At 39.3% G+C, this 12,027-nt stretch overlaps 1 protein-coding gene across 2 annotated transcripts in view; it reads right to left on the reverse strand.

Annotated features, from left to right (window-relative positions):
* The window catches only part of olfm1b (olfactomedin 1b), a 66,887-nt gene that overhangs the window by 38,907 nt on the left and 15,953 nt on the right, over positions 1 to 12,027 (reverse strand). The window contains exon 1 of one of the 2 annotated variants that reach the window (XM_007232916.4): positions 1,122 to 1,824. The exons of the other annotated variant lie outside the window; for it this stretch is intronic. Coding sequence (XP_007232978.1) covers positions 1,122 to 1,271 — 150 coding nt within the window. The 5' untranslated portion in view covers positions 1,272 to 1,824. Of the gene's footprint in view, positions 1 to 1,121; positions 1,825 to 12,027 lie in introns of those variants that run through there. 2 annotated transcript variants of the gene reach the window in all.

Here is a 12,027-nt window from a genome sequence, read left to right on the forward strand (position 1 = left end):
ATATCTCTCTTTGTCCATTTGTCTCTTGCTCTCTCTTTCTCAGCTCTTCCACTCTTTGACCACACTCTTATCATCTATATCTATATCCACCTTTGCTTGCTCTCTCTCTCTCCCTCTTTTATATATCTATCTCTCTATCACTATTTCATTATCTAGAGGGTGAAAGCCGGACGCTGTGCACGCGTCGCTACATCAAACCGATCTGTTTCCATTAAGAGAACAGCACAAGCGGGACCAGAGTACAAGCTGCTATGAGGCGGAGAAAGAAAGAACCTTCTGATTGAACACCTCGTTCCCCACCCCACTCCTCCAAAAAAATATATCCATATAAAACAAAATACACACAAATACATAAATATAAACTGCTGAATATTTACAATAAAAATAAAAGTCATATATTGTGACAAAACTTGCATAAATTACTAATGCTAATATAATACACTAATATATAGAAAAAATAAAAAGCGAAAATATTACAAAAAAGTCTACTACAACTACTAAATAATGATATCCGTAGTAATGACATTCATGCTGAAAATTTCACTACAACTATTACTACTACTACTAAAAATAATAATATAAGCCTGACATTTAGCAGTGTGTTTTTTCTTTTAGTTACATTTTAATTTTAGTTACTGTTAAAATTCTGACATTGAATTAACTTCATTTTAAAGGTTTTAAATGGTTGGGGCTCTTAATCTACACTCACATAAGAATAATAATTTTTACAATAAATGATGAATTATTGGTATTAAAATGTCAATTTCTACAGTAAAAGAACAATAACGCAATACATGCTGTAGTATTAGATACAAACTATATGAATTTGCTATTTAATGCAAGTTTAAACTAATTTTAATACAAACAACACATATAAAACCATAATGTTGAATCCACGTAAAATCGATACAAATGAATCATTTCTGACGTCAGAAATCAACGTTGTTTCAATGCATAAGGGAGATGCATCCCAGCATTCCTTTGCTATTAGGGTATATTAGATAGAGTACAGGGGGGTAAAAGCCCCCCACCCTCTCTCTCCCAGTGGAGTAGGGGAGTGAGGGGGGTGTTGAGGGGTGTTGGGGATTAATGGGGTGGAGGGAGGGCGGTTATGCACTTACTCCGGTGCTCCGGTCCAGGTGTCCGCCCTGCGCAGCGCTCAGCCTCGTGCTGTTGAGCCCCACGAGCGCGGGCAGCGTCTGGGACATCCAGTTGGTGATCATGGCCATAGTGCTGAGCACCACCCCGATCTTCAGCAGCGGCACCGACATCTCCGCGCTCTCAGCTCAGTTTAGCGCAGCCTCTCTCTCCGCGCCACGCGCTACACCCGCTCGCGCTCTCCCACCGCCGGACCCGCTCTCATTCAATCTGCTGGACTGGTTTCAGAGGAGAAGTCGCGTGGAAAGTCTTCCTGCACACCCGCTCGTGAACGACGCTCCCATGCCGCCCGCGTGAGCGCGGAGAACGGTCGCGTGCCGGTCATCATCTACCTGCTATCTGCCCTGTGCTGCTGGAGCGCGCGCTCGGTTCGGACGGTTCGGGAGGCTCGTTGAGACAGATGCGCGCGCGTTGATGTTAGTAAAGCAGTGTACAGGAGGGCTCGTGTGGACTGAAGCGCGGTTCTGCGTTCCTCTCGCCTCTCGCGCTCCGGGAGGCTACAGCCGGTAACCACGGACCCTACAAGTCAACTGCGCGCGCTTCGCGCCAACACCTCGCTTTTGGAGGAGGAGGAGAAAGGCGCGAGAGCTGATGACGTAAGTCTAACTCCCCCCTCCCCGCCGGCTCCGGTGCGCTCGAGAGGGCAGTGGAACGGGACGGGCGCTTCAGGCGAAGGTCGCGCGCGCTCCAAGCCCTCCACGCGCTCCCCTCCCGGCCAACACAAGCTCGAGGAACCGGCTTCTGGCGTCTTCATGAAAATTAACGAATAAAAAAGTAATAAAAACCATGAATAAAGAGAAGCACAAAACGCGCACGAGAAACAAACACGCCCTTCTTCCTTGTCTTTTTATAGTTCTAAGTTAATATCTATCTATCTATCTATCTATCTATCTATCTATCTATCTATCTATCTATCTATCTATCTATCTATCTATCTATCTATCTATCTATCTATCTGTCAATTAATCGATACATCAATCTTCTTGTCTGTGTATCTATCTGTCTGTTGATCAATTGACAAATCTACCTGTCTGTCTGTTGATTGATCGATTTGTCAATCATCAATCCATTTCCCTATCTATCTGTCTGTTTGTCTGTATGTCTTGTCTGTGATTCAATCGATCAACCAATCTATCAGTCTGTCTTGCTTGTTGGTCAATTGATCAATCAATCTATCAATCAATCTCCCTCTCTGTTTATTAATAAATATAATGTCTGTCAGATCAGTCAATACCTGTCTGTCTGTTTATCTATGTATTGATTACATTTTTTTGCATATTTATTTTGCATTTTTATACAATTTAAGTCCTCTTGTAGGTATAGATGCATATAGGACTGAGGGTGGTCTCTCCAGGGATCTTTATTACAGTGTTATGACATCAGGCGCGCGTGCATGAACACACAGCTCGTATCTTTAATGTTTGAACATTAAAGGGAGATGGGCAGAAGCTCAGTCCCGAGCGCAGCGGAAGAGCTCGCGCGCCCTCTGCTGGCCGCACACGTCACACCGCCTCACCGCTCACGTGAGGAGCCGCCGAGGCGTCCAGCGTAACAAAGCACTGACTCAGAAATAAATACAAACTGAATAAAATAAATAAATAAATAAAATGATTAATAAAGAAAAATGAATTTAAATACGTTTAAATCATTTATACCTTAATTATCACATTTAGACACATTTAATCAGTGTATCAGACTGAAAAAAACATGAACTATGTTATTGTAGATTATAACAATATATATATATATATATATATATATATATATATATATATATATATATATATATATATATATATATATATTGTTATAATCTACAATAACATATATAACAATATATATATATATATATATATATATATATATATATATATATATATATAACTGGTGTATTTATATCAAAAACAGATCAGGCAAAATTCACTCAACTGCACAAATACAGAGAGAGAGAGAGAGAGAGAGAGAGAGAGAGAGAGAGAGAGAGAGAGAGAGAGAGATAGAGAGAGAGAGAAAGGGAGAGGGAGAGAAGAAAAAGGGATATGATCTAGACAGGAATAGACCAAGACAGAGATATAAAAAAGGAAAAAGTGAAGTGAGGGATGGAAGAGAATGGGGTAATATGGGGTATTATGGAGGGGGAGGTAGAAGAGAGAATGGAGGACAGGGTTGGGGTTATAAAACAAGCTGCAGAGACGGGAGTGGAAGAGAGAGAGAGAAATAAAGAGAAAGAACAGTAGGACAGAGGGAAGGATATATAGATAAAAGAAAAGACAGGAGGATGGAGAAAGCAAAAGACAGAAAGAGAGAGAGAACAAGAGACATACTTCAAAGAATGGGTGACAAAAACTTATGCTACCACACTGTAACCCTGTATAAGTTTAATTTACTTAAATAATTAGAATTTACTTTTAAATTTAATATTTTTTAAAGTTTACTGAAAACTTGAGTTAGTCATACTTGAAACCTTAATATAATTTGTCTAATTTTTAAGATAATTGAATTAATTTTTTTGTTACGTCAAATGCACAATAATTGAACGTAATATTTTATGGTCAGGCGAATAAAAATAGTACCCTAAAATATAAAACTGAACTACTTCAACACAGAGTTGAGGCCAGGAATTTAATCATATTAAACAGAATTATTTACAACTTTACCTAAGGTAAGTAGTCTGGGGAGAATGACTACACACTGATGGTAACTATATAACACAGTACTGTACTTTTATTTTCAGTACTTGAGTAAATCTTACATTTAAACTACTTGCAATACTTAACTACAAAAAAAATTGATTTATTTTAGTGTGGGGCTTAAAAAACTTCAACTTCTACTAAAGTCCTTTTTTTGATATAGCACTTCTCTCTAGTCTCTAGTACTTTATACATGTCTGGTTTTGTTTATATATAAGTATAATCAATTTTATCTCGACTACATACAGCTCTGGAACTTCAGTTTCTGAATCAGTTTATCTGATTTCGCTATTTATAGGTATATGTTAGAGTAAAATGAACATTGTTGTTTTATTCTCTAAACTACGGACAACATTTCTCCCAAATTCCAAATAAAAATATTGTCATTTAGATCATTTATTTGCAGAAAATGAGAAATGGCTGAAATAACAAAAAAGATGTAGAGCTTTCAGACCTCACATAACAAGGAAACATATTCATAAAGAGTTTTAAGAGTTTAGAAATAACTATTTGGTGAAAAAAGCCTGGTTTTTAATTACCGTATTTTTCGGACTATAAGGCGCACCGTATTATAAGACGCACTATCAAAGAACGCCTATTTTCTGGTATTTTTCCATACATAGGGCGCATCGCATTATAAGGCGCGTTAAGTGACACTAGAAAGGGTGCCTATATCAAAGTGAACAGGGGTGGCGCCATGTTTCCCTTCCCCCACGGGGGGGGTCTTGCCGGTGGAGCGGCTCAGTATACAAATCTAGCTCTTTCAAAGTCAAACGACTGCTGGATATTAATCTACACAGATTCCTCTCCTGAAAACTGTTTATTTGGGTGAGTAACGTGCTTCAGTTTATTTACAGTAAGCTTAGATTTCCAGATGTCCACTAAGGCTTGCTGCACCAGCGTTAGCATAGCTATCCGCTAGCACGCTAGCTAGTCCCCTAAACTAGTAAAGTTAACCCAAACTTAAACGACAGCGTTACACTGAGTAATCCTGCGTGTTCTGGTAAGACACTGAGATATTAGCTAGCGATTCGTCCCCCGTAGCTTGTTTTAACACGGTAAACAAGCAGATTACAGGCTGATAAAACTCACCTCTGAGAGAGTTAGCGCTTAGCATCTAGCTAATGCTAGCCAGGCAAAGCAGCACAGACTTACAGGCTGATAACTCACCTCTGAACGGTGAACGCTTAGCGATTAGCATCTAACTCTAATAATACTGCTCCAGCAGTATTAAAAGTACTAAATTTAGATAATACTGATCTCTGAACAGTGAAAAAGCTAGCTAGCTTAGCGGTTAGCATCTAGCTAATGCTATTGCTGCTCCAGCCACGGAGCTGCACGGCTCTGCACGAAGTGTGTGTTTACTTTAGATAATTTAGATAATACTGATCTCTGAACAGTGAATAAGCTAGCTAATGCTATTGCTGCTCCAGCCTCGGAGCTGCACGGCTTTGGACTCTGTATAGCACTGAAACTCTCTATAACGCTGCACCGAGTGTGTGTTTACTGCTCCTTACAACCTGACGGGTAAAATCCATACAAAAGGCGCACCGTATTATAAGACGCACTGTCAATTTTTGTGAAAATTAAAAGTTTTTAAGTGCGCCTTATAGTCCGAAAAATACGGTACAGTTTTCATGCATGTTGGCATGTTCTCCTCCACCAGTCTTACACACTGCTTTTGGATAGCTTTATGCCACTCCTGGTGCAAAAATTCAAGCAGTTCAGCTTGTTTTGATGGCTTGTGATCATCCATATTCTTCTTGATTATATTCCAGAGGTTTTTAATTTGGTAAAATCAAAGAAACTAATAATTTTTAGGCGGTCTCTTATTTTTTTTCAAGAGCTGTACTTCATATTTGAAAACAAAAAAGTAAAAGATGGCAACTTAACTTGTCATCATACATGAAATAAGGAGAATGCTGTATTTTTTTAAGTAAATCTGCATCAGTGCTCGTTTTCAAAGACAAGATGGTGAGACAATTGTTTATTTTGTGTGTGTGTGTGTGTGTGTTTGTGGGTGTGCCAAAGAGTGAAAGGGGTCAAACACAAGGCCCCTCACATCACATTGTTGGAGGATAGAGCAAACAGAGAGAGAGAGAGAGAGATGAAAGGAGAAGGTCACTGTCAGCACAAATTACTTTGGGCTAGATCTCTGTTTGGCCTTGTGATTTTTGTATGTGTGTGTGTGTGTGTGTGTGTAATGTGAGGAGGTGGAGAAACTGAGAATAAAACCTGAACTCAGCATATCTCTCAGATCTCCTCTCATGTATTTTTCTTTCCTTTTTTTAATGGCCTCATGCTCCACCATCACAGCACCATCAGACCTCAACCATCAGAACACCATAGCAACTGATAGCGCTTCTGTCATCCCTATATCATCACTAAGTGGACAAAAGAATGCAAACACCTGCGTATTACACCCCTTTAAAACATGCTATTCTTAATCCACAGTCATTAGTTTGGAGTCGGTCCACCTTCACAGCTCCAACAATGTCTACAGTCCAGGAAAGACTTTCTAAAAAGTCCCCAAGCTTCTGTATGAGCCAGTGGAATTCTTCCACATCGAACTGACCCAACCATGCCTTTATGGACCCTCTTTGGTGAACTTAGGCACAATGGGTCATGCTGGAAGAAAAAAAACCCTTCCCAAAACCAGGGTGCAAATTATGCAATGATAATTGGGTACAGTATAGCATAGGCACGTGCTTCACTAAACTGAAGTCTCACAAATGTCTACAGCATGTAAAAGATAAACCCATTACATCAGCTAACGTAGCACATATTTACCACACAATAACATTTATAGTCATAAATAATATATTATACAGCAAAATCCACAGTTAATCCTGCAGAAACACACAAAATTCTATTGGCAATGCTTCTATCTTTCATCAGCTTTCTCGCCATTGAATTTTAATTCATATTCTACAGTATCTCTCCTACAGAAATCATTTGTAATTTAATTCTAAATAAATAGAAAATAACAATGTAAATGTAAATTAGCAGCATTTAAGGTGGGGTAGGAAATTCATGTGAGTTATTTATGTAAGGAGAAGTGTGTTTAAAGTACATATTTAAAAAAGCTAAGTAGATGGTAATGGTATGATCCACTTTAGGGGTGCTTGAAATGGTATCACAATATTCTTCCAGCCATAGATACTGCATTGTTATATGTAAGAAATATAATGGTATTTTAGATTTTTATATTTTCTAAAAGCGGAGAGAGTGCGCATTTCTAGTGCAGAAAATTGGGCCAAAGAGTCTAAAAGCGGAGAGAATGCGCATTTTTAGCGCAGAAAAACGGGACAAAGAGTCTAAAAGCGGAGAGAGTGCGCATTTCTAGCCCAGAAAAACGTGGCAAAAGAGTCTAAAATCGGAGAGGGTATGCATTTCTAGCGCAGAAAAACGGACCAAAGAGTCTAAAAGCAAAAAACGGTGCAAAGAGTCTAAAAGCGGAGAGGGTGCACATTTCTAGCGCAGAAAAACAAGCCAAAGAGTCTAAAAGTTGTCGTAATTAAGGAGTTTTATATCAAGAGAAATCATGAAATTAAACATCAATTTGAAAAATCTTAGTTTACACAACACTGTCAAAGATAAAGATAATTAGTCAAGTAAAATGGTGTGTAAATTAAAGTAATCAGGTAAAAGTATTATTTAAAGTGGTATATTTCATTATTTGTTTATTATAGAGTCTTTGGCCCGTGACTTCAAATATATTTCTCCTTCTGGCCCCCAACAAAAAAAGTTTGGACACCCCTGCCTTAGCCTGTGTCTGTCTTGTGTTTTTACCTTTGTTTGGTCCTTCCTGCTCCTGTCCTCCATTTTCTTGTGTTGTTTACCTCTCCATGTGCTCCATGTGCTTCACATAGTCTCATCTCCGCTTTAGCCCCGCCCTGTCATTTGTAATCCTTCCTGTCTCATTTGTAACCCCGCCCCCTCGTTACTTCCACAGGTGTCCCTTGTCTGTGCCTTTGCATAAATTCCCCCATGTTCTCCTTTGTTCTCTGTTGTGCTGTTCGTGTTTGGGGGAAATGGAACACTAGACCTTTTTATTTGTTTGCCCGAGAAACATAAACTGTTGGATGTCAAATAACTTTCTAAAGTTAAAGCAGGACAAAACTGACATCATTATATTTGGAAACCCTGTCTACTCTAGTACAATAGCTACTGATCTGGGACCCTAATGCGCAAATGTACTTACTCATGTGACAAGTACAAAACCTTGGCTTCGTCTTTGATTCCGCTCTCACGTTGAACAAGCAAATTAGTGCTGTTGTGGGTGGCAGCTTTTGTCATCTCCAGAAATCTGGCGAAACTTAAACACGTGCTGTCCTGGGAAGATATGGAAACTGTCACCCGTGCATTCCTTTCCTCTCGTCTCCATTATTGTAACTTTCTCTATCTAGGTCTCAGTCAGTCCAGTCTATCACACCTGCAGCTGGTTCAAAATGCTATATATGCTATATATTCAATCTCTTCTGTCTTCACTCCTCCTCTTGGTCTTTGGGGTCCTTAAATTAGTTGCTTTCAGCCGTTCCGCGCTCTCTGAAGTTCAAGGGTGACAGGGCTTTCTCAGGCTCTGCGCCTAAACTCTGGAACAGCCTGCCATCTTTCATAAAATTTTCCCCTACGCTAAAAATGTGCTCATCTATTCTCCCAGGCATTTAAATCTTTCTAGGGATTAGGGTTGTCACGATACCAAAATTTTGACTTCGATACCGATACCAACTGTAGTACCACGATTCTCGATACCAAAACGATACTTGGAAGAAAAAAAAAACAATAAAAATATCTGAACATAAAATGTTTATTTTTGACTGAACTGGATTGAACACTGAACAATCGGTGCAAACGTTTTAATTCTAAAATGAAACATTTGTACAAAAACAAGTTTCGTTATTATAACCTTAACTATAACATAATTATCTAAACACTTCCTAAAAACTAAAACTAAAACCAGAGGTAATGGTAGCCTGACTATGTGAACCTGACGGGCGGGCAGAAGTTAAGTTCTGAATAAGGAAAATAAAGAGACAGAAGAACATTACAATGTTATGTTCATTTTAACACTCACTGCTCCGTTTTATTAATCAACCGTTTACCGTTTTTAATAAGCAGTCGCTAGTAAATCTTAGTAAAGCTATAGACAGAGTGTATCTTGACCATCTCCACTAACCTGTCGACTTCTCAGCTCTTTGTAGAGATCAGGGTGCTTGTCTGCTATTATGTTAAATAACACTGTAACATAGAAGCATAGAACTATTATTTAATTAAAATGATTTTTAAGAACAGCTAAACACAGTGCTGCAGGTCAAACGCGGAGGCGTTCACGTGCGAGAGAGAGACACAGAGAAAGAGACACAGCGAGAGTGAGAGAGAAAGAGATTTGCGTGTTCTGATGTGAGCTACTCACAGGTAAAGGTTCTCTTTAATCTCCTCATGCTCATATTCTAGTCCCATACATAAGTCTCCCTCAGTGTTTTCTGTCGTATTTTGCGGCTAGCGCGAGCGCTTACAACTAACACCGCGGACCGCGAGGTGCCGCCGCCCTTGTGCCGAATCCGCTACTGAATCCGACTCCCGCTTCGCGGACAGAATTGGCACAACACCCCCCGCTGTACAACTGCGGGAGTGAAAACAGCGCTAATAAATAAAGTAGTTTAGTTTCACTTTCAGTTTTCGTTATTTTATTTAAAAATAAAAATATAAATAAAAAACAGATGCCTGCATCTCAGACTATTTTCCCACACTTCACTCCTCGCGCCCGTTTTGTCCACAAGTCGCGGACGAGAGACATCTGCCGTCGCCATTCTACACTCGCTGCTGCTCTGCTGGCTTGCGCGTGAATCGATTCATTTGTTCAGAACACTAAGTTTATCTGAATCCTGCCACACCGACTGCTGCGGTGTGAATCAGTTTTCTTATGAACTGAATCAAATCGCGCCTACTAATTTGACTCATTTGAAGCTAGTGACTGGGCTATATACAGTATCGAAAGCATCGAACGCTAAAGAACCGAATCGTTTGTGATGACGTAGTATCGAAAAAGAATCGAACCTTCGGTACACCGTGCAACTCTACTAGGGATTAATATTGTGGCCCTTATTTTTTTATTGTTGTTTTTTAAAGTAAATTAATTTTCCCCTATATTATAGATCAGGGGTTCTTAACCTGGGGGTCGGGACCCCCCAGGGGGTCGTGACATACTTCCAGGGGGGTCACATTTTCTCAGCTAAACTTGCGAGTCGGGCACTAACCTATTGTTTTTCTTTACTGAATCAAACCGACTCATTCTCAGGCTTAATTCAGGCAACCGCATGCTTTAAAATCGGTAGATTTTTTATAAAGTATCTTTTTCGCTGATTCAAACTGACTCATTCGCCATTTTATTCGACTCTTCGATCTTAATCTCGATTCAGGTTCACACATGTGCCCCGCGGCTCTGCAGGTGCAGGCTGGATTAAAATGGAGCGTTTTTTAGTAGGGGTGTGACGGGATCTCGTGGCACAAGATCTCGCGAGATTAAAACGTGGCGATATTTCTCCTCAAGCTTAAATCTGTCTCGCAGAAAAACAGTTTAATGTGGACTTTTTAGGAGATATCTGGCAACACAGTAGCGATAGCAGCGAGTGTGGTGGCTGAGCAGTGAGAGCAGCTCTCAGCAGAAGATGAAAATTCGGCCATTTGCATAGAAGATGCTTCTCCTACTTTTAAGTTGTATGTCTGGCTGCATTTTGGCTCCAGTGGAAACAATAAACGGTAACAGAGTGACCAACAAGACACGAACCATATATAAATACTGTAAGTAAATCCTACACGTGACTGTTTCATACGCAGCTGTACTAATCCCTTAACTCTGTACTGTATTTAAAAAATATTTCTGTCTCTGTTTGCACTTCAAGCATAGTCTTAATATGACTGGTTATGGTTCTGCAGAGTTAAATTACAAGAGATTTAGGAGAAAAAAACACAAACCATAATCTTAATATGACTGGTTGTGGTTTGCAATTATTGTTTGCACTATATAAGACCTAGAAAAGTTGTATTTTTATTTTTCATTCTTATTTCTTATAGAATCAATGTGTGAGAGAAACCAGTCTGATAAGTGTGCGTTATATGATTTTGTCAAATAAAACTCTAGTTTTCAAGATATTTTTTTATTTTTCCAGTTTTCTTAAAAATTTTATTTTTAAATCTCGTCTCATCTCGTCTCGTTCTCGTGAACCCAGTATCATGCCTCATCTCGTGATATTAGTGTCTCGTCACACCCCTATTTTTTAGAAGATCGAGCTTCCAGAGAAAATATGATGAAAAGTACCTGAAATATAAATTTACACAGTCAACGACGGAGAGGATGCACGACTGCAGTGTGGTGTGGGGTATGTGGTGAAGAACGCTCTCTGCCTGATTTCTGAATTTTACTGTTACCAAAATTCCCAGCACTAAGTTTAATGGCACTGAAAAAATCCTTCACTTTGGATCAACATTTCTCTGTGAATCTGGATTTTCTGCACAATCTAAAAAACAAATACAGAGCCTGTCTCAACGTAAAAGACGATTTGCGCCCGATCCTGAGCCTTACTAAGCCAAGCCAAGGCCTCAATGCAGGCACAACCATTTTATTTGTTCTGCCAATGATGTGAAATTTTCTGCAGAATACAAGGGGGTCAAGCAGTTAAAAAGGTTAAGAATTTTACAGCATTTTGGTTGACACTTGATGTCTTTTAAATATGCTTCATAACTAACATTGACTTGACTTGACCCTCTGTCTTTATGTGAATTCTAGCCTTTGTATTTTGACCCTGCCTTAGTAGACCCAGTCTTTTGTTTGATTTTTCTATGTTTGATCTATTGTCCTGCAGTTTTGTGTAAGTTTAGTTTCTGGTTTGTTGTCTTTAGTTTATGTTTCTTTGTTTGCTTATTTTGCTTGTTTGGTTATTGGTCTTATTGTTTGTCCTTTGTTTTCTAGTCTTTGTTTCATTAGCCTTAGTGTTTGTTTCACTTCCCACGAGACCTGCATTTGCATCCTGCCTCCACCGTGCAATACCGTTACACCTGTATTGCTGATAATATCAACATGAAGTCTGTGTTTTTTTTAACTGAAGCTTTAATAAAATTAGGCCTGGTAGATTATGATGGAAGGTTTGAGCAGAGGTGGAAAAAGTACTGACAAATT

Source organism: Astyanax mexicanus, chromosome 17 (genome assembly GCF_023375975.1).
Source record: "Astyanax mexicanus isolate ESR-SI-001 chromosome 17, AstMex3_surface, whole genome shotgun sequence".
Classification (NCBI taxonomy): Eukaryota; Metazoa; Chordata; class Actinopteri; order Characiformes; family Acestrorhamphidae; genus Astyanax; species Astyanax mexicanus.